This window comes from Gymnoscopelus braueri (genome assembly GCF_963280865.1).
Source record: "Gymnoscopelus braueri genome assembly, chromosome: 11".
Lineage (NCBI taxonomy): Eukaryota > Metazoa > Chordata > Actinopteri > Myctophiformes > Myctophidae > Gymnoscopelus > Gymnoscopelus braueri.
The window spans coordinates 20,150,635-20,177,041 of record NC_137613.1 but is presented as its reverse complement, the minus strand read 5'-3'; the positions used below and the strand labels follow the sequence as shown (position 1 = coordinate 20,177,041).

The window sequence follows — 26,407 nt, the reverse complement described above, 5'->3', positions numbered from 1 at the left end:
CATTTTCATTTTTTTCCCTCTTTGCTATTTACATTTTGGATCATAGGAACACTGTGAAACAAAAGCCGTATTTACAAAAAGAAAACAAAAAAAAAACAAGAATGACCAAAGCAAACAAAATGAGGATCTACGTACATTGTTGACAAACTGAAAATAAAAGAAAAAACAGATATAAACACTGTAATAAAAAGTAAAAAGAGAATTCTAAATCAGTGATATTTACACATGTGCAATAAGAAAAGGAAAGGGGGGATTCGACAAGGAGAAAAAAGATGGCTTCTGACTTTGAGGAAGAGGAAAATGTTTGATTTCTTTCACATGATGGAACAGTGGGGTGGGGTTCACAACTTTTCATAGCAAAGTGAAATCGCTCTGAGTGCAAATCCCTGTCTCGTCAGCACACCATGTGAATGAAATCAAACATTCTCTGGTTGGATTCTATACATCAAAAAGAAAGCAGAAAAAACTAGGGCCGCAGATAAAACAGTAGGTGTAACAGGAATGGTGAAATAGTATAAAATGCTTAAACTAGAAGCTTTCAAGTGGTCAGTATTGTCAACTGACATCAATCTAGAACACTGGCAGTTCAGACAGTGCAGTTTGGATTATAGATAACATGGAGACGCGCGCACGCACGCACACATGAATATTCTCAGTGGGAGAAAACAGGGTTATCATGAGAAATCTCATTGACTCTGTCCAGTTGACAAGAGCGCACACACATGCACACACACACACACGGGTCCCATTTAAGGGGATCTCACTTCTGTTAATGTGTGTGTTAAATACTATTCCATATGGCTGTGACAAGAAGCATTCTCATTCACAGAGGTAACAGAACTATGAGTGATTACTATTGAACATACGTGTGCAAACATCCAAACCTGCACACAAACTTGCACACTTATTTACTTAACTATTGGGAATTTCCCTCGTTCTTTTAAATTACTTCTGTCAGCTACTTCAAAACTACTAGCCATTCATTTGCCTTCTTTACTTCAGCCCATATGTCAACCAACACTGATAAGACAGCCAATCAAATGTCCATTTCCACTTTAACCCGATATATTTTGTTGACTGGTGTCCCACGGCTCTAACCTTGCCCCACTCCTTTTATCCCCTCTACTGTTACAGTACAACCAAATCTATTCGCCAAAAATAGCCCGTCTACAAGCTCACGTGTTGTGAGCTTGTAGATCGTCTATTTCCGCGGGAACATTCGCCTATTAGGACATGCCCAGAAAAGGGATGCTAGGGTTCAAGTGGTTAAAAACACATTACGGTATTGCGTTTGCATTGTTCTGTGGACATAGCACCTGTTTTCTAATGCCGCGGGTCTCAACTTCCTACTGCCGGTTTACTCTAGTGTCTAATCTAAACCCTGGAAACCAGGTACACCATACTGTGTACTGTATACGGTATGCTGCTAATGGTCATCTTCGCATAGTTTTAACCTGAATCTTATCATTCAAGTGTGATGAGAGGGTTTATGCTTTGTGTCAAGATATATTTGATATCATATATGGATTTGAAACTTGAGTTTTCTAAATGAGTCTGTGAAATTGTAAATAAAATGACTAAACCAACTGATTTTAGTTTGATGTTCATCTCAAAACAGGTGTGCTCTTCATATAAACCTTCACCTGTGTGCATCTGTGTGCAGGTGGTGGGCATATATGTATGCACAAAAATGTACCGGGTGTGTATTATGTTTGTTGCTTTATATATTTCGTGTCAGCACATGGCATCTATCATTTACAATACCCTATTCAATTGGTATTGTTGTGATGTTTGACCATTAAGAATCTCCTCACTGACATTTATTTACAGTTTGGGTAACATGTAATGTATATTTGTCAGTTCATTACACTTAGGGACTTGATTCTAGCAACAATGCGTCTGCTTCGTTCCTTCCTATTTACCCCTTACAGGAGCATAACACCAGCAGTGGAGATTATCCAGCACTGTTGAGAGCAAGCTCTCCACACAAGGTAAGCATTGGGAAGCAGATTTTCACATGTCCTCCACAACATGACGATAGGATTCAGGTTTAAAAAACAGCGTAGTTGCCGTTTCATTATGTGGCAGAATAAAGAAACAGTAGCAGTTGCCTGCGTCCCCAGAACCACAGCTGAATACCACCCACCCACCACTCGTCTAATATATATACAGGCAGGTGACAAATTAGAGGAAAAGAACGGAATAAACGGGAGGAAACAACGAATGCTTCCATACAGGTTTACTGTATGATACAATTAAGCAATTAACATTCTAACATGCTTTGTGACATGTATAAAAATCCTAAGCAGGCTCAGTTGACCTTGATAGAAACAAGGTAACAAGAGAAGAAGATCTAAGGGGACTATGAAAGAGGGTTTGTTATTGGGGCACAGATGGCAGGAGCTTCAATCACAAAGACTTCTCAACTGGCTAGTGTTTCAATAGGAACAGTGACATTTCGATCTATGGAAAACGCATCATTAAATAGCGTTGGAAATTGTGGTCAAAAGAGAGCATTCAATGACTGTGATGCTCGTGCATTAGTGCAATAGGTAGGTAGGGAAAAACAGAATAGCAGCTCTTCCTCAGGTAACTGAGAATGTCAATGAAGGACATGATCAGACTGTCAGAAAGAACAGTCGATTGACAACTAGATAGAGAAGGATGTTATAGTAGGGTTGCAGTGCATAACACCCTCATTGCAAAAACCATAGACTAAACTAAACTTAAACTCTGAAACAGGTCCATTTGGTTCCATTTGTACGGTCTCTAAGTTACAGACAGACCCCGGGGGTCCTCGGACACCAACTTGAGAACCACTGATCTATACCAAGGTGCGTTGATGCGGTTTTGGTGGTCCGTGGTGGCCTGACAACAAGACACGACACATTGTTTTTTCTTTTGATTTGTCACCCGTCTGTATAATGGTCTTCACGCTTATTTCCACTGATAAGACATGCGAGACTGGCAATAATGCCACATCAGAAACCTTTCCCCCTCCCTATGAATCAATATTCATAGCTCCTTCTGCAAAGATAAGACAATAAATACATTTACATTAGCAAAGAAATAAAAAATAAAAAAGTAGCTGAGATTTTTCATCGTCATAACTTAATAAAATGTGTGTGTGTGTATGTATATATACAGTATATGTGTGTGTATATATACATATGCTCTGCTACCGTATACTGATTCAAAAGGAGCAACACACTATTTAGCCCAGGGTCCAGTTCTCTAAACAGCACTGCAGCACAAAGATCATCTCCGTACAATGACTGAAGGTGGTGATATTTGTGCTGGGGTTGGGGCTGTTTCACGGTGTTAAAACCCCTATTTTTTTTTCTCCAAAAACCGCCTCAGCCAAAATGACTTAGTGATGTCCTAGAATTGCCACTTTATATTTTTGTATTGAGAGTTTGTAACTCTCCAACAACAGAAACAGTTTCCCTTAGGAAATATGGACCTCCGTAACCATCCGTTACTGTCCAGTTTTGATCATCAGCCAGGGTCTGCACAAACTGTGAATATCATGGGTCAAACAAGGACACTGATTATGCCAGATTACTCCCATGCCTTTATAGCTACACATGGAGAGGAGTTACATTTGATACGCAGTGAAAAGTCCCACTTATCACTACAGCACTTTTGTTACAGCAACAAGGGGGGTTATTTTAGGGCAGAAAAGCTTTAATTTTGTTCCTCTTCTTAGCTGTCAAGAGGGAAATGCATACGTTCCAGCAGCCACTTGTGTTAAAACACACCTACTGTAGTCTGTTTTTACTTTGTAGTGTACCTCATTGTCAGAAAAACATAGCCTGCAATATTTCCTCTAGAATAGAGGTATTACGACAACCCTCTACGAAGTCTACCGCTGTAATCTTTAAATCCAGCCTCCTTCTTCCTATCATGAGATCAAACAATCAATTAATCTTAGACAAGGACCCCTGTCTGGGCTCTGCTTCATTTGTGTAATATTATTTATAGTCAAAATATTATTTATAGCCCAAGAGTCAGAACTTCCTACTCTCTCCACTTCAGCACCACTTTCTACTAACATTTAACAGAGATGTAATTATTGAAACAGGAGCACACGCCATTTAACTCGGACGTTTCTGAACAAAGGGCAAAATGCTGGATTACTTCCAACACATCCGCACGTATGCCAGTTGGATGCGTGACTATCGGTATAAAAAAAGAAAAGTCAGAAAAGTGAACATGATCCTTGACCGACATTCCTCTCCTCTGAGAGCACATTTAACATTCTACACGTATTTAACATTTCTCAACTCAATCAGTTGGATCAATAAAGGTCTTATCTTATCTTCTTTCTCTCATTAAAAGTATAGTAGAGGTTCTGGTGCAACTCTAACCACTATCAAGGCTACATGAGGGGAACAAAACAATTGTCTTCATCAGGGTCAAGGCCATAAGCTAGGTTTTTTTTTATAACATATAATACTGTTGTTCTCTACAGTACTGCACGAGTTGCTAAAAAACATTTTCCCTCTCTTTAAAGGTATGACATGATTTATTTTACCATGATCAGTTCTTGTGATACAGTCTAATGGGTCCTAAATCTGGTCAAAGTCAGGCAGTGTGCAGCCCACCCACATAAATACTGGAATAAAAACACGCGCACACGCACACGCATACGCACGCACACACACACACACACACACACACACAATCCACTCAGGAGAAATAAAACAAAAAACTAGACAAAATGTTGCATGGTCATCATTGTCATTTTTCAGTTTAGTCAAATAAATAATCAATAAAAAAAAAAAGCGAAACAAAAAAAAAACAATGTTGATTTAAAAACAGTTTACATAATAGGGAACCGGCCCCCTCTACTGCACCTTCATATGCCCCTGCAACAGCACCAAGAGCACTGAAAACGTTGCTACTGTGCATGTGTGTGTGACGGTGGACGTTAGCGTGAAAGCACGTGCACAGTGAAAGCCTCGACTGTTCATTTAACAGCTGAGAGTTACCCTCTCAGCATTAAACCAACACCGAGGGTTTCACTGTGTGCAAGTGTCATCGCAGCGATGTACTCCCGAGCTTCTACAGAATGTGACACAAACAGTCCTGGTTATAGCTAAGAAGAACAAAATGGTTTGTTCCGACATTATGTACAGTACAAAAAGAGAGATGGGGTGTTAACGTTAACGTCTAATTTATACTCCTTCGGATGGTGTCACGTGCTAAAAATAGCTCATCTATAAGCTTGTAGATCAGCTATTTCTATGACACCGGTAGACAAAGAAGTATAAATCAGGCTATGTCAAAGCAGCATGGAGGGAAGCAGTACTGTGTGTGTGTGTGTGTGTGTGTGTGTGTGTGTGTGTGTGTGTGTGAGAGACAGACAGAAAAGGGCTGGGCCGGCAGACAGACAAACGGGTGGAGCGCTGCTTCAGATGCTGCTGAGAGATCCTGGTACTGAACTGTGTTGAGACGAGTCGGAACCGGTACCATCTGGAGAAGACAAGGGAGCAGAGAAGAACATATTGACTTGGTGTGCCGATGGATTAGATACATTGCAAAAATACTGCGTTCATTTAAAGCTACAATCATCAAGATTTATTATTTGCTACGCGCGATTTGATCCCGGTTCTACCGCGCGAGGGCCGAAATATTCTACTGCTGCGCTAAGACGGAATGCCCACTTAGGAAGGGCAGATATTGCGCTTTGAGCTTCATGCAATAGTACTACCCGAACACAGTCTAAATTTCTCAATAGAAGAATACGGAGACCTCCATCCACCAAAGTTGTATGTTTTATTGTATTGTATTGTATTGGCTGATATTTATAAACCAAACTTCCAATATATCCTATATACTGTACATGTTACAGTGAATATGAGGACCGGTGGGATTGTGAATTTGAGGAAGCGCTGACACTGACGGGAGGAGGATAGCCCATTTATCTGTTGTTTGCCGTTAGCGCTAGCAGATAGTGCTAGTAGTGTTAGCCTGGTTATCTGAAGCTCGCATAAACAGGTCTGTCTTATTCCTAAATACTCTCTCTCTCTCCTTTCCATTTGCCCCCCCCCTATCAAAATGTATGTTTTGCAGAGCATTGCTTTTGCTGGGGAGCAGGAGATATCCCTCCGCAGTGTATAGTACAGTGGTTCCCAAACGTTTTAGCTCGCGACACCAAAAGGGAAATTTGACGTTGGCCCGGGACCCAAACTAGTGAAAATAGCAGATCTACAAGCTCACAGCGGGTCGCGTCGCACCGCGTTGCGAGCTTGCAGATCTGCTATTTTCACTACTTCTTAAACGTTATATTTTATTTATGAAATACTTTTGATTGATTTTATTTATGAAAAGTTGCGTTTACATTTTATTATCTTTTGAAATAATATATATATCTATATTTTATGTAGGAAACAAAAAAGGGGGTATTTACTCGCGACCCACAACAATTGGTCACCACCATGGATAAATAACTGTGGTTTGGGCGACATCACCTTGGGCAAGATGACCTTTCTTGGGGACTGAATCTTCACTGGCATCTGAAGTCGCCTTTTCTGTTCTCGGTTTTTGTTTTATATATATATACACACACACTGATAGGTGCTACCGCTCCAGGGATAAAGATAATGCAACGGAGAGACAGGAGATGATTTCACCATATAGTAATATGAAAAGTAAAAAATGTTCACTTAATCCTTCATGTGGGTCATAAATGTATAGTTATTATCAGGGAAATGGATATATTGCCCATCCATAATTTAAAGATTGCAAAAACATATACAATATCGTTCATACATTCCATTGGTTTAATGTTTTGTGTAGCCTTACTTGAAGTCATGCATATTTATTTTGATAAAGAGTAGTACACAATGTATAAACACAATTCTTTTCTACTAATGCTACTCCTATGAAGAACAACAACTATTCCAGGTGAACTGTGTACCATGGGAAGAAGCACTGGTCTGAGCACGGGCGTGAGGAGGGATGAGGGTGGAGTTCAGCTGGGGCTGGATTGACAGCTCTGTAGAGAGAGGGAGGGGAAAGGTCACCATTAAACAACCACAAAGACACTGGTCATGACGTCAGGGCCAGTGCCATCTATTAGAGAGTTACGCCAACTCCGTTCACTTCTTCGGGCCAGGTCTTCTACATACACATACATTGGCGAATAGTGACAAATCCCTAAACCGGAAGTTCATGGAATGCATTGAAGTCGACGGCTCCTTGTCACTATTTCCAGCTACATGAACCACGTGACCGACGCCGTTTCTGACCCCTCATTGGCGCAACTCTCTAATAGAAGGCTCTGGTCAGGGCCAACCAAGCAGCGTTGCCATGTCCGCTTATTATAAGCGACTTTGGGCTTGTTTTTCTGTAAAGTTGTGTGTAAATATTGGTAGTTGCGGGTTGTGTTTTTTTGGGCTTGTTTCCTAATGTCGTTTAAACCAGTGGTTGTCAAACATTTTCATGTCAACGACCCCCAAATCAACAGCATATCTACACGCTCACAACGCGTTACGATGCGACACGTTGTGAGCTTGTAGATTGGCTATTTTCAAATAGCCAACGTTTACGTTTAAAGTGCTCATGTGCCCTAGTCGCTTCTTTTGAGACGGTTTCTCTCCAAGCAAAATCTGGCAACACTGTAACAACACTATATATATATATATATATATATATATAATACTAAGCTACTTCAATTAAATTAATGTAATAATAAACTACTCCAGTCTTCCTGTCTGCTTTGCACTTGCTGCATCTATTTTTCTTTCAACTGGCAGAGAGAGAGAGGGGGGAGGAAAAGAGATAAATAAAGAAAAAGAGAGATGGAGCGAGAGCTGTTCCATATTAACACATTCACTGCCAGGGGTTTTCTAAAACAGGCTGTAGCTTCTGCCAGCATTTTTAAGCATTCTGACAAATCTTTCAAGAACCACAGAATATTTATCTCCAGTATGATCGATCCCCTGGTGGTTGCTAATCACGGAGGGTTTCACTGTGCTTCCGTGAAAAAAGAAATGTCATCGTGACCTCCCGTTCGCTTGTTATACCCAGTTGAAAATAGCATGTTTCGCCAAAAATACATCGTAAAACACAGGAGCCGAGATACAGAATATTTCCCAAATACTTTAACCAGGAAGTGAATGGAGCAGTAAATCTTTGGATCGCGTTATCTCCTGGTTCTGTGTGAAAAAAAAATGTATATATATATTATAATCTTTTTTAGTGAATGTGTTAACACATTGACCGCCAGAGGTTAATCTCATAATGTACTCACCAGTGCCAACGTTTTATTGTTGTTTTTTGTTTTTTTCACGTTGCCATAGACCTCGTTAAAATCCTTAAGATTGAGCTCTGCACTGTTTGTAAACATCGCGGCGATCTCCCTGCGTGTACCAGTCCAAACCACGTGTCAAACGGGGTATCCATGTTGTAGTTAGAACGGTTTAGGTTAAACAGTGATCAGCGAGGAGAAAAACTACAACCGAAGAAAATGGCGTTGCAGTGTGCGCTTTAGAATGGAGTCCTATGGGATCTGCAAAACGGGATCCGGAATAATTCCATTTCCGGTGGTGTTACAATGAAATGTGCCGTACTAGAAAATTGAAAAAAGTTTTTTTTTTCGAAAAAAAGGAAAAAGCACCACAGCCCGTAGGCTACGGGATCGGCGCTGTACAGTTGGATTTATCGGCCCGTAGGCTACGGGCCCGGCGGTGAGAGTGTTAAGAGCCTCATTTTGAGTCATCTTGTGGCAACTTCCATTTCAGCAAATAATAGTAGGTTGCAGAATGTCAACGACAATTTCATTTTTAACAGCTTTCATATACCGTAGGTTATAGTGTATACTAGGCTAGTGAATGTGTATGTTTTCACGCCTCTCTCCATGGTGCTGAAGAAGCACATTGCCAACTACCACAAACATACAGCCAATGGTCAGTAGGGATGGCCATTTGGGAATTTCTTTTTGTAAACATGTTCAGTTTGTGTGGTTGTCGGCGGTGAACCGTAGCACAACGTCATATTTATAGAAATAACACTGCAGTCACCTCATGTGTCTTGGACAACAACTGCATATGCTATTGTACGTGGAGCAACTGACGCCGGTACTTGAAGGTACAGCGAATGAAGCCAACCGTCTCTGTATGGACATAGCTACACACGGTAGATATGTTCAAAATGGTTAGCACCAGTAATTATATTAATTAATGTGGATACAATGCACCAAAAGGTTTCATCTTTAGAGTTTCACTGCAGAAAAACTGAAGCACTCCTGGAGTCCGAGCACTCTCTGAAGTTTGATAAACGTGACAAGCATCTGAAACATTATATTGCCACCTGAATTTTCATTATTATGCATTTATTTTTTGCAGTATAGGCAGATCGGGTTCAGATGGTTGTATTGTGTGCATGAAAACAGACTTGGGTAGGTTCGGATAAGAAAGAACACCAGACCTGTGCATCACTAGTGCATTGTATGGTCACTCAAGTCAACTACAGTATATATAAATATATGTATATTTTAATTATCACCACTTCACATTACATATCAATTGATTTATCTTTGTATGTAGATTTTCAATTTCTTGCTTGAGGGATGCCACCTAGTAGTGGCGTGACCCCAAGTGGCCGCATAGTTCTCTTATGCCTCGGGCTGGCCCTGAGAGTCACGTCATAGTAGTCGAGGGCGTTATAATTAAACTATAAATTCCTCGTTTAAACTTTAAGCTTTATAATTGCACAAATGTACTCCATGCATATTTTTTACTTCTACAGAGAGCATGGACCTATGTTGAAAGTTGTACCACAGGGTACCATGTAGGACCATTCTATGGACATTACGGCTAGGGTTGGGATCCGGAGGAATCGGAGGAACTGGAAACGACATTGAGGAACCAGGAATGGGTTCCATCACATTCGGAACCATTTCCGGGACCGGGTTTTTTATCACACCATCAGAGCTGGTATGTAGACTTCACGTCTGCTATGCAATTACAATACCAGTGGTTCTCAAACTCTTAAATTTGAAGGACCACCATATGTACATTTGTACACTCTCAGAGTTACAGACCTGTAAGGGTCTATTTGGAACCCTGTATAGGAATCGTTAAAAGGGAACCGTTAAGGAATCGGACCGCTAAGAGGGAATCGTTAAAAGAATTGGCATGGTTAAAATCCTAAAAGGATCCCAACCCTAACTATGGGTTGGGATAGGTGGCGGGGGTCTAACCTGTGGTGCTGAAGTTGAACAGCATGGGCAGGTCGCGGCCGCTGGGCAGCCGCGCGTTGGGCTGGCGCAGCTCGTCGAAGAAGGCGTGGGAGCAGGCCTCTAGCGGGGAGAGGCGCGTGACGGGAGTGTACTCCAGCAGCCGGGAGCACAGGGCTATGGCCTCCGGAGGGGAACGAGGCTTGAACACCTGTGGACAGACGGGAACATTTGTGGAAGTGATTTGGCTGATGCTTCATGAGTGGATTCATGAGACGAGTCTTTTTGCACTGTAAATACATAGTGCTGATGAACTGGTTTTGGTAAAAGACCTCGACAAAGAAATCGGTAAAATCTGATCAGATTCCTGATCAGATTTCTTTCAAGACAAAAAGCCACAATTTACACCTTGCATAAGAAGCGTCCTCTGCAATTAGGCCTGCCACAATTATTACATAATGGTCTAATCGCAATTATTTGAGATAATCGCAACTATTTTTGCATAATCGTCATAATCGTTTCCATGTTGAAATTTTGTCACACATTTTCAAATATTAAACAAGCAGAAATAGCAGATCTACAAGCTTACAACGCTTCACGAAGTGACGCGTTGTAAGCTTGTAGATCGGCTGCTATTTGTACATGCATAAAATTATCAAATATGTCAATAATTTCTTTGCATATTTCAGTTATTTGTCATAATCTGCCCTGTGCAAATTTTTTATTACGACGCCTAAAAGGCTTCATAATGTTCCAGTGTTCAACGCCAAAGACACAATTAAATCGTTAATCGCAATTATTTGAGTGACAATTAATCGTCAACTTAAATTTGTAATTGTGACAACCCTATCTGTGATGACATCATCTGCCACTTAAAACACATGTCAACCTTCTTTTTTTTTTTTTTTTTCCTGTTGGTTGCATGTTCTTTTGCTTTGTATGTAAATGTATTATGTACAATAAAATGTTAAGATCTGATTGACCACCTAAATGCGTAGCAATCTGCATTCAGGAATGCAGATTAAATGTTTAGTGTTTTAAACAGGGACAATATTCTAATTGAAGAGGTACATGGACATGCCAAGAATAAAGGATTAATTGTATACAGGATGTAGCACAGTGAGGATACAGGCCCGTTATTTACCTTGGTCCATGGATGGGCTTTGATCTGAGGGAACTTGAACTCTGTATAGTTGGGGTTCATTTCCCGGATCTGTTCCCTTGTTGGAGTTCCTAGCACCTGACAAGTGAAAGGGAATGTAGGAATATTATTACATCCTTAGTTGTGTGTAGGTTAAAGTTATAATAGAACAAACATGGGTAGATTCTCTTTCTACTGCACTGCCACCAAAGTGTGGAATGCCCCGACACCGTCCCTTAAAAATATGGATCACTGGCTTCTTTCAAAACAGGCCTGAAAATCCACCTTTCAGGAGGCCAAAAGGAGAGGTAAACTCACTTCTCCCAAAGAAAGGTGATGGCATTCACTGCCTACAGTTTTTTCCTATATGTGCTGATGATATTGTATTTTGGTGTTATTTTTATGCTATGTTGATGAATTGTATTCAATCAATCAATCAATAATCAAAGAACAAAACAGGTTGGCCCAGACATTCCTTACCTTACGACTCATTTCACACACAGAGCTTTCGCTTACCTTAATAATCTCCACTAGTTGGTCTACTCCGCTGTCTCCAGGGAATATGGGCTGCCCCAGCAGCAGTTCAGCCAGTACGCAGCCCGCCGACCAGATATCTATGTTAGCTGTGTAGTCAGTGGCCCCGAAAATGAGTTCTGGGGCGCGGTAGTACCGTGAGCAGATGTACGACACGTTGGGCTCGCCACGCACCAACTGCTTGGCACTGAGGGGGAGGAGACAAAGAGGAATGGTTTATGGCTGTGCTGGGTTCATAAACTATGGGCAACTGATCTCGCAACTTATTTTGGAGAATTGCTATTAGTTAAATAGCCCGAAATCTTGCTAAAACCATTCATACTGTAAGTAGGTGTGTGTGTGTGTGTGTGTGTGTGTGTGTGTGTGTGTGTGTGTGTGTGTGTTCGAGAACCACTGATTTAGAAGGCATTTGTAGAATCGTTCTCAGGTCTTAATGGGTTATGGCCCAGTGTTCAGACTTTGTGAGGGACCATGCTTACCTGCCAAAGTCACAGAGTTTGAGGATGGCCGTCTCTGGGTCGACCAGCAGATTCTGTGGTTTGATGTCTCTGTGACACACGCCCTGGGAATGGATATATGCCAGACTACGAAACAACTGGTACATGTACACCTGACGCAGAGAGGGGGGAGGGGGAAAGAGACAGTCAACATTAACTAATTCACTGCCACTGACGTAATAAACGTAATTATTCCCGTTTACCAATACTGCCACTGACGTAAAAAACGTTATTTATTTATTTTTTATTTATTTTAATTTGACCCAAAGACCAAGGAGATATGATTTTTCGAAGATCTAGACTCCTATCCACTTCCTTGTTAACTTAAAACTTAAAAATTCTGTATCTCGGCTCCTGAGTACTTTTTTTTTTCAATGAAAAATCTCTGGCAGTGGGCAAACGCGGGCAGAAATAATTCAGGCAGTGAATGAGTAAAGAAATAATGTTGATGTAACATTAGTTTACATGGACAATTGTGTTTGGATAATATAAACACCAGTATTTGCAGGACAACAAGTTTCAGCATTGTCTATCTCAAGTGCTATACAGTTTGTTCCATTTTAAGTTGATGTAACATTTATTCAAACGAGACAAAAAAAAAAAAAAACTCAACAAATGAATATCAGACAGAAATGTATTAGGGGAAGAAATAGTAGTTAGTGACTACCTTGACATAAATTATAGGAATGATGCTCTTGGCCTTGTTGAAATGTCTGGCAACCCTGTAGACCGTCTCAGGGACAAAGTCCAGCACCAGGTTGAGGTACACCTCGTCTTTCTGGAAAGGGCAGAAAGCATGGATTAAAGCAAAATGAAATCTCACGACTGAAAATGTTTGTATGACCAAGTCCTAATGTGCAAATCGTGAAACCGTGTGAAAGGTGCGCTCGTTGTTTCTCAACCAGTAGGCGTTTATGTATATTCAGTATTGATATTTGAATGGTTTGCACAGTGTGCTGCAACACAATGACATCATACTAAGGAGATGATTACTTTAAAACACCGGAGAGGTCGATATCAAAAACTTGCATGAATTATTTGACTATTTACTAAGTCAATAAGGACAATACAAGCCTCATCAATGATGACATGACAATTGAGAGTAGTTGTATAGATTCAGTTGAGTGATTCAATAGCATGACATGTTGTATTGTGAATTCTTATTGGTTGTTTTAACCTCAACTACTGTACAACATGTTACATGTTGCAAGTAGCATCCCAAAGTACTCGATGTACAGTACCTTTTCTCCACTGGAGTAGAAGAAGTATCGTAGTCTGACAATGTTACAGTGGTCCAGCTTCCTCATTATCTGTAGCTCTCGATTCTAAAAGACACAAAGACAACAATGGATTACAGCCCGTGGTTCCCAAACTCTATAGCTCAAGACCCAAAAGAGAGATTAGATATTTTCCCGGGACCCAAACTGGTGAAAATAGCAGACCTACAAGCTTGTAGATCTGCTTTTTTCACTACTTCTTAAACAATGTTTAGGTTTTTTTTTAATGGAAATTATTAGATTTAGAAATTATAGATTGTTGGAATTATTTTTAATTAATGAAAAGTTGAGACTTTTTGTTTAAACTTTTTTTTATGTTTTGAAATATATATATTTCTAATGTAGGAAATGGATATTTAGTTGCGAACCATAATTGGTCCACGACCCAGAGATGGGTCCCGACCTACTGTTTGGGAAACAGTGGATTACACAATCCATTGTTGGATTGGGTGTGGGGGGTTGGAGTCCGTTCTGTTGGAGTTTCGAGGATAACAAAATATAAACCCTACACATCATGAATCATTCAGGCCTCTCGGGTCATCTGTCCCCCGAGTCATAACTATATGTGGAGAAGCAGCAGATTTTATGCACCGCATATCTGGAACAAAATCCCAGAAATCTGCAGGTCTGCAGCAACTATTACTTTTTTGTGCTACCAAATTGATATATGTATTTGGCCACGGTTCCCCCAGCTGAAATTGTTCTGTGCCAGGGGACCCCAGAAGTAGATGTGTTTTTTAAATAGCAGATGTACAAGCTTGCAAGCAGCTTTAAGTGACGCGCTGTGAGCTTGGGCATCTGCAATTTTTGAGAACCACTGTACTAAATCCGAAGAGTTTTTTTGAAAAACTTGTATTGCTATATATTATATATTATAGCTAACATCTAAAATGACACTGATGCTTTCCCGGTTTTAATGGGTTAAGCCATAAAGACCTGAGGCCGATTCTACAAATGTCTTCTAACACTAAAAACTTATGTTGCTATATGAGTGGTTCTGAAAAGAAATTCATGTCAAGGACCCCCAAAATGAAATGCATTTGGCTGTGGAATCCCCCCCCCCCCCCCCATCTCAAAATATGTTGTTTCAAGGACCCCAGGACGCAAAGATTTGAGTTAAAAAGAAATCGCTTTAAAATAATATGTATATTCAAAGATTTGCACACGTTTTCAAGATGTCTGAATAGCCAAAGTATAAAATAATGCTTTTTAGCTCAAATCTAAAATTACACTGATACTTTCCCGGTTTGAATGGGTTAAAATGTATAATATCTCTGTGGATCGTCAATATAAGGTAAGAAACGCTGGCATGGGGATGAGAAACAATGTTTTAATGCTTTACCTTGAACCTTTTGTCTTGCAGGACTTTCTTGATGGCCACCATCTCCTGGCTGTCAATGAGACGGGCCTGGTACACAACACCAAATGACCCATTGCCAATTACCTAGGAGGGATTTAGAACAGGACCAGTGGGTTTTGTTAAAAGCATTTCGGTGAAATAATAGTCTTGAGTTGTTTTCCATATCTGGCCTCCAGTACTAATAGCAGTGGTAAAAATGGGTAATTACACTAGTAGAAAGAAACAGCAGTACTAGTCATAGATATAGAAACCTAGATACCTCATTGGCCTCTGCAGTTCATTGGAGCAACTGGTATCTCAATACAAGGCTCTTCCGCAGGGCTGTTTCACTACTGACCAATCACATCGCGTTGACTACTGGCCAATCACAGCGCGTCTAACTGACTAGTTGCTGCGCGAGAGAAAAGACCCGCCCCACCTGCCTCTGATTGCCCTACCGAACGCCCCCTGCTGAAGCGGAAGGAAGTGATAGGCTAGCCCTGCGGAACAAGGAAGCTCGCCCGAGATACGAACGCTTCAGAGCCGAAGGAGGCGTCTACCTTTATATGTCTATGGTACTAGTCATACAGTAATGGTCATAGTACTAGTAGTAGTACTGATGGTTGTGGTGGTAGCAACAGCAGAACCACCTGTAAAACTATTGAAATGAGCAACACAAATGAAATGATGTTTGACTTGCATTAGCTTGAGGTAAAAACACAAGCAGCAGTATTAAGTCAATTGCAGGCTTGCTAAGAGTCCAGACCACAGCCACTGGTGTTCGTGCCTCACCTTGATATCTGTGTAGGAGACTTCCTGGGGGCGGTCCGGTCCCTGCCCGGGCGTGGCCACAACCGTCGTCACCTTCCCACTGTCTCCTAGGCAACAACCAGAAACAAAGCAATGTCAGCTATGAGGTCAGGTATCGAAGGAGAGAGCTAGACAAAGTCAGGTCACAGGAGGGGATGTTTATGATCGTGTCACCTTCCCCATTTCTCCTGGTGTGGATTAAATCCTTAAAAATAAATATATCATCTGTTCAATAAATGTCAGATGTTGAAAACAACGCATCCTGCGTCTCTGCCGTGAATTATTAAGAAAAGACGCATTTGATAAAACACAAAGAAAAGATATGTACCTAGTGAAAGTATTATTGGCAGCTAGTAAAAAAGCAATTACAAGGCTATGGTACAAAGCAGATCCTCCAATTTGTGAGCAGTGGCTGAGCATTGTGGAGGAGATATTTGTAATGGAGAAACTCATTGAGTATTCCTTGAAAAATGGGAGAAATGGACTGAATATAGAACCCAACAAGACAACACCACTAACAATGGACATTCACGAATGGACTGGAATATGATGCTTGATAATGTTACATATGAACCCCCTGCACTGTGACTAACTGTGAATGAAAATCTGCAAATAAAGTTTAAAAAAAAAGAAAAGACTCACAATCGATGCATCCATGGCATCATGCAACTTTATATCCGATTATCGACAACACTATCTGTGATCAAATCATCATAGAAAAACTACAGAAACATCGCTGTACATAAATAATAATTCCACAGACATGGACATTTTACGCATACTGAGACCTGGGCGATATATTGAAATGTGTGACCCGTAGAAACGGGCCCGTGATGTCTGTGCCGCGAGTTAACAACAGTTAACTCACTCACGGCACAGTCAGTCTCCGTCACAAGCAGTCGCCGAAATGGCCATGCATGGTACCGTCTCAACTCGAGTCTTGGTATTCCATTGGTCAAACGTTCTACCTAGTAGCTGGTACTTTTTTTGGCATTATGTCTATCGAGGTTCCAATCGAGCGGAGGCGATACCAAAAAGTGAAAACACCACTACTGAATGATCAGAGAGAATCATCACTAGTGGCACCAACAGACTTCTCCTATAACTGCATAAAAGCTCTTGAATACTGTTTAGGGATGTCCAAATGGAGACATTTTATTAATCGGTTGCCGTTAGGCCTTACCGATTAATTAATCATTAACCGTTAAGGAAATGTGTTCCCCAAAAAAATGCGCTATTTACCAATTAAAAAAAGAAAAATATGCTGTTTATTTTTATTTTTATCCCAAACACCACTTCTCTTTGCTCGCGCTTCTTTTTGTGTTTACTAGTGTTAGTTTAGTGGAAGTCACGTGTGGTTGCAGGTGTAGACTTGGCCCTTGAAAATAAAATGTTTTTTTGGTTTGCCATTAGCCGTTAGTGTTAACCGGTTGCCAATTTCTTAACGGTTAACGGGTAACAGTTAACGGTTGGCCATCCCTAATACTGTTCAACTTTAGCGGTTGTAAATGTGAAATGAAACCATATTGGTCAACTGCATGCCCTAGTAAGTGCTTGCCTAAAATGTTATCAGTAACTGTTTTTGTTGGAACTGTACAGGTGAAATAGATAGTCGCTCTGGTTCTTCTTTAGCGCTGTTCTACACAGAGGGTTGGACATCGCCATGTTCAGCGACATCAGCCCCTTGACATCCAGCCTGGTCAGCAGCAGGCCTTAACATCTGGGTCATCTCTGCCCTGTCCATTTGAATAATTAGGTTAATGGTGGCATGGTGAATCAATGTCAGGCCTATCAAACCTCCAAGGAAGAAGAATGCAGGACCTCAGTTCATAGTAAAGACACAGGAATTAATTAAAACGGGAACGGACGAAAAATATAGGCCAGATCCTTTCCCTGAAATGAATGTGCTGGTGATGTGATGACAGGCCTAATACACGGGGCTCATTCTGAATTAGTGCCATACAAATGTAGGCTATACTATAATCATACAGGAACATTTAAAAACAAACAGTTAAAAATAGCCATGTTGATTTAAAATGAATGAAGTACAAATATAAAAATGTTGTTTTGCAATTAGTATTAATGGAGATCAGCAACTAGCATTACAGTAAGCTGTGTACTGTAGTTAAATAACCAGGCTTACTTTAGCCATAATCATGCAGCCTTATTCTGAACTATTTACGCATACCCAGCAGACGGCTTATGATGAGGCAAAAGAGTTAGCTCTTCAGAGGACTGTACCAGCACATACGCACAACCAATGATGGCACTAGAAGGCAGGAAAACCTTTTACCACCACAGATCAAAACATGCTTTTATACAACAGCATTACATTACTCGCCAAGTGCAATAAATGTACAGGGATTTGTCACAACAAAGCTACATATTACATGCTGTTCAGCACAAGTCGAACTCACCATTAGTACACTATATAATATTGCACCACTCAGCAGCATATCACTCAACATTACTCCTTTAGGTTATGTTTCAAATATAATCCTTTTCACTTCATTTTCAGAGCAGCTAGAGAGAGACAGGGTAGAGTGGATTCAACTAAGTCTCATTTTGAACCCACAATGTTATTAGGTCTGTAAATATACCAAATCGTTACATTTATTATTTAAATGTTTCAATATAAGCACCAGAGTCACTCAAGCACACAGAGACAAAACAGGCAACAGAATCTAAACTTTGACTGCCACCAATTAACCACCAATTAAATACCTGAGAGCCTGCACTCGGGCTTAATTCAGGTTTAAAAAAAAAAAACTGTGAATAGTATATGGCGGCATCCAGTACGCGAACTACACCGTGTAAGGATCATGTTACAGTGAGCCTCTATCCAGCTGCCTTCATGTGTGCCGTCCGTGTACTCATTAAGGCTTGGGGTAAACACCTTGTGTAAAAGAATATAGTCAATATTTTAAAAAAAAATCACACCCAGTGTGAAGTGGGCGGTGTAGTCACAGTGGTCATCACAGTGATGGAAGTTCACTTAAAGAAAAGTAATAGTGGACCAACCATTGTACACCCCTAACTTAAAAAAAACCATAAGTGTTTTTTTTAAGTGCATAGTCCTATTTATAGGGCTATGCACATGTGTCATGTTTCACTAGCCAATCACAGTCCTGAATAGACTGTGATTGGCCAATCACGGTGCAGGGTTAGGGGGGTACAATGGTGGCCAATCACAGCGCAATGTTGGGGGGGTGCAATGGGTGGGGGGGGGTACAATGGTGGCCAATCACAGTGCAGCGAATGTCGATGTCCAAACCTCACATATAGGGGCGGTTTCACCGCCCAAAAATGTTTATTCGAATCTTAACTGTGGCCACATGAACAGAGTCACTGGAAATAGCTTTTAGTAGTTACAGCACAGTGATAATCAGCTCAGTGGCCTTGAGGTTAGAGTGTCTGCCCTGAAACTGGGAGGTCGGAGTTCGATCCCCGGCCGGGTCATACCAAAGACTCTAAAATGCTTCCCTGCTTGGTACTCAGCATCAAGGGTTGGATTGGGGGTAAGTCCCAGCCCCATACTAGTGTCAAGTGCTCATGCTACAGAAACAGGAGATTGGCTCCTGCCCTATGGGCCACAACACATGGCTCTGCAAGGCTTACTTACAGCGCAATGGTACAGAATGGTTCTACTACATCGTGTGTAGTGGACGACTACAGGACAAGTGGATAACAAGCAACAGCACCTATAGTAATCTACACAAACACCATTGGTTAAGGAAACCAGTAGTTGTTTCTAAACAGTAGTGCTCTGTTAGTGTCCAGTAGTGTTCTTGTTTCTAAACAGTAGTGTTATGTTGAAATGTGTAACCAATGCTAAGCCTGGATTTCAGTGCTCTAATATTAAAATTAAATAAACATCTATCCATTTCTAGGATGCTGGAAAATGAACACATGATTTTTGATACATAGATTTTCTGCTGTTTTGAGTAGAGGTGAGGACTTGAGTGGAGTGAGTGGCTTGAGTCAGACTTTAAAGTGTAATGATGACATAATTCATTGAAAATAGTCAAGAACCAACTTGGTTGATGCTAAAAGCATTGACATGGTGTCAATAATACAAACCCCACCATCTTCATGAAGGCAACTAACTACAAGTAAACACGTAAATTAATCAAGCATGACACTTTTAAATAAACAAAACACGTCACTTATTGAGTAATCTTACAAACAAGAGCATCATATTATCCTATTATCGAGTGTGTAAGCTTGCATCCACACACTCACACAGTAAATTGTCCTGAGAAACAAAAGTGCTGTGGTCATTCAATGCGTGCTGGTGATATCCGTTACACCATGTTGAAACAGTAAGGCCTGCTGTCTGACCGGGTCACAAGGTTTTCAGCAAGAGACAACTGAGTGGGGTTCATGCTAGGGATGGCCATTAGGAATTCTATTCACAACCGTTAACCAAAACTCATTAACGGTTAATTAACCATTAAGCGATAAGATTCAAAATAAATGTACCATTTAGAATGGACTGACCGTAAGAGAAACTAACTGTAAAGACCTGATGCCAACGCCAGTGCAACACTAACACCGACCACGTTAATGAAATTACATTAAACATTGTAATTATGGTTCTGTGTTCCAGCTATCAGACGCATTTGTTAATTGGTTAACCCCAACTTTTCCCAAGCCTGTGTCACAGCTGCACACTGATTGGACAGTATTTAGACAACATAACGGTTGCTTGCTGTGGTAGCAGAAATCAAACAGACTCTGTTTTTACACATGTCGCCTAAGGGGTGAGCCATTTAGAACAGGGTCGATCCGTTAGTACCCTGTTCAAACAAATGCATTTTTGTGTCCTTGTGTCCGTTCATCTGTGTCCATCTCACAAACTACTACACCCATCAGCGATCAGACATGTGCCCCACTAAAGCTCTGCACAGGCCCAAAACTCCACCCCGAGCCGTGGCCCTGGCCTGGGGTGTTCGAGCCCGGCCTGGCCCCAACCAGACAAGGGTCTGCAATTTATTAGCCAGAGCCCTACCCAAGGCCCAACAACAAATTAATTTAATCTCTCTCTGATGTGCGCTTTCTCACAGCACGCAACTCACGGATGCGTGTTCACGTGCGCTGTTCTGATATATGCAAACACAGACAGAACACACATGTCACATAGAGGTAACTTGTTGTCGTTTTATTAAACACAACTACAAGTGCCCCGATAAAAATGCTGACATATCAATAGGCAACCGTGTCTCAACCGACTGCCCATTGCCCATACAGAGACACATAAGCAGTATGCCATCATGCTGCGCCTGCACCAGAGAATAAAGTTACGTATCCAGTAGCAAATCAAATATACCACCACCAACAGTGCTCACAAATATTAATAGCAACTTAATTCATTCACTGCCACTGAAGTAAAAAACGTAATAAAAAAATAATAATAATAATAATATATATATATATATTTATTAGTTTTTCTCACACAGAACCCAAGATATGGTGATACGAAGATTTGCTGCTCCATTCACTTCTTGGTTATCTTATTACTTAAAAATCCTGCATCTCGGCTCCAGTGTACTTTTTTTTTTTACTATGTATTTTTGGCCAAGACATGCTATTTTCAAAGGCGTATAAAAGCGAACGGGAGGTCGCGATGAAATTATTATTTTTTTCGCTGAAGCGCAGTGAAAGTGATTAGCAACCATCAGGGGATCGATCATACTGGAGATAAATATTCTGTGACTACTTCAAAAGGTAAGAAAATCGCTGGCAGTGGGTGCACGCAGCCAGAATTAAGTCTGTCAGTGAAAGAGTTAATAAATTGTACTATTATCTAAAACCAGCCAAGTGGCCTTGTGGTTAGAGTGTCCGTCCTGAGATTGGGAGGTCGGGGTTGATGAATACAGATATACCGCAATTTGAAATACAAGATTCCAGTAGGGTTTACTTTAACTTGTTATACAGTAACTGTGATTATGGGTGCAGATACAGACTTCTAAAAATAACAGTGCATCTTATTAGCCGATTTATTAGGCCTACTGATGAACACTACGATCTGTTCCCAACTGTATGCTTTCATTACTGAAGGAGATGAGCACATATTGTTTATGTCGTACAACATAGGACATACTGTAGTACAACTAATGTACTATGTACTATGTTAAGATGTTACATTCATTTTTCCAACTTTGCGTTACATTTTTCCATAGGTAGCTTTCCTTTGGAAAGCTTCCCTGGAAAACACTGATTGAATCTGCTGCCTTCAATCACAAAAGGCTATTTCAGCTTCACATTCAAACAAATATGATAAAATATTGGCAAAAAATATCAGGATTATTTTGACATTGGTTCGATACCAATATTGCATTTTTGAGTAAATATCAGCCGATACTGATATAATGAACGACATATCATGCATCCCTACTTGCAATGATGCACGTACAATGTGTCCACGTTTAAATAGGTAACAATCACTGACTGTAGACATACAGTGTATACACACTTACACATAAATAAATGCATTCAGTCAGAGACACATAATCTGTCCCATTCTCTCTCACATACAAACACATTGATAAGGATTGGTGACACTGTCCCATGTGCATTCCCTCATAGATCTATGAAGAACTGTCTATAATACCAAGGTGGAGACAAACATATCATGTCCTCTGGGTCAATTGGGTTAAGTTCCCACTACTACAACCCCCCTATAGGAATTGTTAAAGGGAATCGTAAAGGAACCGGAATCTAAACCTAGTCACTACATTTTACAATAAATGCACCGAATCTCTGTAAGTACGTCTGTATTAATCCACGTATCTCGAGAACCCTTCGGCGGTCCGACCAACTTTAATTTCGACACGCGCGTTGCCACCGACACGAGGGAGTGCAGTGCCCGGTGTCAAGTCGGTCGGATAGGCGGTTGTCCAGAACCGCCAGAAAAGGCTCTGGTCGTGACTCGTGGCCCAAATGAGCCAATTGGTTGCCATGGCAACCCCGTGGCAAAATGCTACAGGAACCCTGGCCTGTAATCTGCAGCATCATTGTTTACAACCAGAAAACATCTAGACATGACACATGAGCAGAAAACAACTTCAGTGGCAAACTAGAGTGCTGGCTGAGAGTAGTGTTGCAAAAGACTGGCGTTTGTGCATTTCCCTAGAGCAGAAAATGAACCCATGTAATACAAATATACTGTTAAATAACTTGATGTCATGTTCATAATGCGAGATAATTAGATAGTATGGCATCATGGCATCACAGACCTTTGTTGATCCAGAGGGAAATACAATCAACATGACATCTATATCTCAGTATCCAGGTTTAATTTGACAGACCAATCAAAACAATAAAGTATTATTCTTTAGAAAAAGAGGAACATTTAAGATCTGAAAGGCCTCGAGCAGAGGATGTTGCAATTGATTGAGAAAGGAGGGGAAAAGAGACAAAACACACAAGCTTTGAACTGTTGATGACCCCCCCCCCCCCCCCATATGAGCTCTAATATCAAAGTCTCACACACCACTGCCTGCTAATCAGATGATAAGGTCAGGATTAACACACACACCCTTTGCTGTCTAATGACACGTCTTACAGCTGTCACCATGGTGATGTATAATAGACTGTGGTACCACATGAGACCATGGATGACAGAGACCCCCCAACACACACACACACACACACACACACACAGCGTCTAACAGCCAGCCAAAAGCCCATCATCTCTTCTTGCGCATCACTTGCATCCCAAATGAAAGCATCAGCCACCTGCTGCTGATCCCTGTCCTGCTCTTGACCTTGTGTAAAAAAAAAAAAGAAGACAAGTTTGTGTCTCCATTTCTAAGCCAAGCTGGTCAGGTTTACGTGGCTCTTTAACTGAACTTTGATGTAAACACTCAAATGAACAGTGAACCCCCGGCGTTGGCAAGCAGATTTTGACCAAACGCCAGCGACAAGGTTCAAGTGCATCGATTCAGCAGCAGCCTCAATAATAATAGCTCAAGCCAAAGTGACCCTTTAAAAGACTGTGGAGTGATCTGGTAAAACATAGCACATGAACAGTCTGGGACTCCTGGTAACTGGCAGTCAGAGACAGAGCTGATTATTAGCCGCGTTATTTTAGCGTTACTTAAAGTGTCCAAAACATGCAAAAACAAGTGGCTAACGCTAGCTAACCTAGCATGCTACCATTAGCATCGTTCATCCAAGAGGGTGGCGGTGCAACTTTCCTACAGTGTTGCCATGTTCGCTTATTATAAGCGACCGTGAGCTTGTTTTTCTGCAAAGTTGCTTGTAAATTATTGGTAGTTGCGTTTTTTTTTGGGCTCGTTTCTAAAGTGTAGTTGTTGCTTATTTGAGCTTGTTAACTAACCAGTGGTTCTCAAACGTTTTCATGTCAAGGACCCCCAGATTAATATACATTTGTAGACCCAACCTTCTGAAAATATGTTGTGCCAGAGACACCCCCATACAAGATTTAGAGGTTTTGAATATATTCCTACATTTTCACAAATCACAACGCGACGCGTTGTGAGCTTGTAGATCGGCTATTTTCAAACAGCTTCTTTTCATAGACCCAGTTGCTTATTTCTCTCGCACGATCTGGCAACGCTGTTTTCCTCATGTATAGGCTTTAAAAATAACAAAATGCATATTAGACATGGATATGTGGCCGCGACGTCGTTTCCCCTGCAAAAAAAGGACACTCCGGCAGCAACCACTGGCTAAAAACGAGGACTTACTGGCCAGCTTTAGGTTCGAACCTCCTCCCGACTGTGCGCTGCTCCCCCCCGAGGCCTGCTGCGGGACCCCGGACTTTCCTGTGCTGCTCCCCACGGCAGCGGCTGATCCTCCGGCGGACGCCGCCGCGGCTCCTCCTCCTCCTCCTCCTGGAACACCTGGCGGCGGCTCAGCAAACGAGCTGGTTCTCTGCCGCCCGCTGCCGCTCATATCTCTGTGCAGGGGCTGTGCGGGGCGGCGGGGCTTGGGATTCACGGTTCCTCCGGCCCAAGTGGTTGTTCAATTATGGATCTTCTGACATGAAATATAACGTTGGGAAAGAGAAAAGACCGACCGATACCCTCCTGTTTCTCAGTCCTCCCGAACGCTGCTCGGCTGTCTAGGCTACGAGCAGTGTTGCCAAGTTCTGCGAGAGAAACGAGCAACCAGGTCTATGGAAACAAGCCCAAAAGAAGGGAGCCCTTCTACATTGGCTATTTTGAAGATAGCAGATATGGATAGCAGATTAAAAAGAAGTCTTGAAGAAATTTTGAACAATGTGGATTTTTTAAAAAACATTTTAACAACACAAATGTTGTATGGCATAACATATTTTCAGATGGGGGTCTGCAGACAAATACATATTAATTTAGGGATCCTTGACATGAAAATGTTTGAAAACCACTGGTTAAAACAGCATTAGGACACAAGCCCTAAATAAGCAACTATTGATATTTTCAAGCAACTTTACAGAAAAACAAGCCCAAAGTCGCTTATAATAAGCGGACATGGCAACACTAGCTACGAGACACCCTAGAAACTGGCCAGTCGCAATGTCACCTGGGAGATGGAGTTCCAATTAGCTGTGGCTCGGCCCTGCCGCCTAGGCCCTCACAAATCAAAACAACTACAATTCTAAAAATGACATAACAGACAGTTAATGTAGGCCAGTCACATAAATTATTTCAGCACAATTAATAGGTTAATAGTCTAGGCTGTACTCTAATTCCATTGTCATGTACCAGTAAGCGTGGCTTTATCGGGGTGTAATTTTAATGGCAACTTGCAAGCTACCCTTTTTCTGACTACAGTACAGACACACACTGTAATTGCATCAATATCTAAAATTGGGACTGGGTCATTAATCAATCAAAACTGAACTGAAAAATCTGTCTTGTCCCCCCCTAAATGCTAGCATTGTCTTGTTCATAAGTAGATCTCCTAAAAGGTGTGATTATGTTTAAACCCTCAGCTGGCTTGGCTAGAGGTAAAGGATTTGCCAGGCAGCAGTTTGAGGTCAGTGATGTGCCCTGCTTGGGGAAAACAAAGTACTTAAGGGGCACAGGCTATGCAGGCTTATCTAGGATTTTTGCAGTGGGCAGGTCATTGCCACTGCCAGCCACATCTAGTGTTTGCTGATATTTGGGGAATCAGTGACCAGGTCCCCTTAATATGCGCCTTAACCTACCTTTCACCCAATATGACCGACAAATAAAAAGGTGCCACTAATCCAGTTAAGCACTCCTGCATTGAATCACCTTCCAGGGATTTTATTTTTAACCCATTAAGACCTGAGGCCGATTCTTAATGCCTTCTAAATTAGCGTAGTTCTTCTCAAACTGTTTCGTGCCAAGGACCCCCATAATGATATACATTTGGCTGCGGACCCCCCTCCCTCCCCCCATCTGAAAATGTTTTGTGCCCGGGACCCCCAGAAGAGAAGATTTGTGTTGAAAAATTCAAAATTATTAAAAAGAATTCAAAAACTAAGTGACGCACTGTGAGCTTGTAGATCTGCTATTTTTTAGAACCACTGTTCTAAATCCTAAGAGTTTTTTGAAAAACATATATACAGTATAAGTTGCTATATAATCTAAAATGACACAGATGCTTTCCCGGTTTAACGGGTTAAAGGGGAATACCACTCATTTT

At 41.2% G+C, this 26,407-nt stretch overlaps 1 protein-coding gene across 1 annotated transcript in view; it reads right to left on the bottom strand.

The window, feature by feature from the left end:
* The window catches only part of LOC308095978 (glycogen synthase kinase-3 beta-like), a 26,326-nt gene extending 1,432 nt beyond the window's left edge, over positions 1-24,894 (bottom strand). The window contains exons 1-11 of the mRNA XM_080443189.1: positions 24,499-24,894; positions 15,767-15,852; positions 14,978-15,079; positions 13,600-13,683; positions 13,026-13,136; positions 12,341-12,471; positions 11,844-12,048; positions 11,331-11,426; positions 10,211-10,397; positions 6,926-7,003; positions 1-5,478 (exon numbers count right to left, since the gene is read on the bottom strand). The exon at positions 1-5,478 is cut by the window's left edge and continues 1,432 nt beyond it. Coding sequence (XP_080299315.1) covers positions 5,417-5,478; positions 6,926-7,003; positions 10,211-10,397; positions 11,331-11,426; positions 11,844-12,048; positions 12,341-12,471; positions 13,026-13,136; positions 13,600-13,683; positions 14,978-15,079; positions 15,767-15,852; positions 24,499-24,706 — 1,350 coding nt within the window. The 5' untranslated portion in view covers positions 24,707-24,894 and the 3' untranslated portion in view covers positions 1-5,416. The remainder of the gene's footprint in view (positions 5,479-6,925; positions 7,004-10,210; positions 10,398-11,330; positions 11,427-11,843; positions 12,049-12,340; positions 12,472-13,025; positions 13,137-13,599; positions 13,684-14,977; positions 15,080-15,766; positions 15,853-24,498) is intronic.
* Between the last annotated feature and the right edge of the window lie 1,513 nt (positions 24,895-26,407).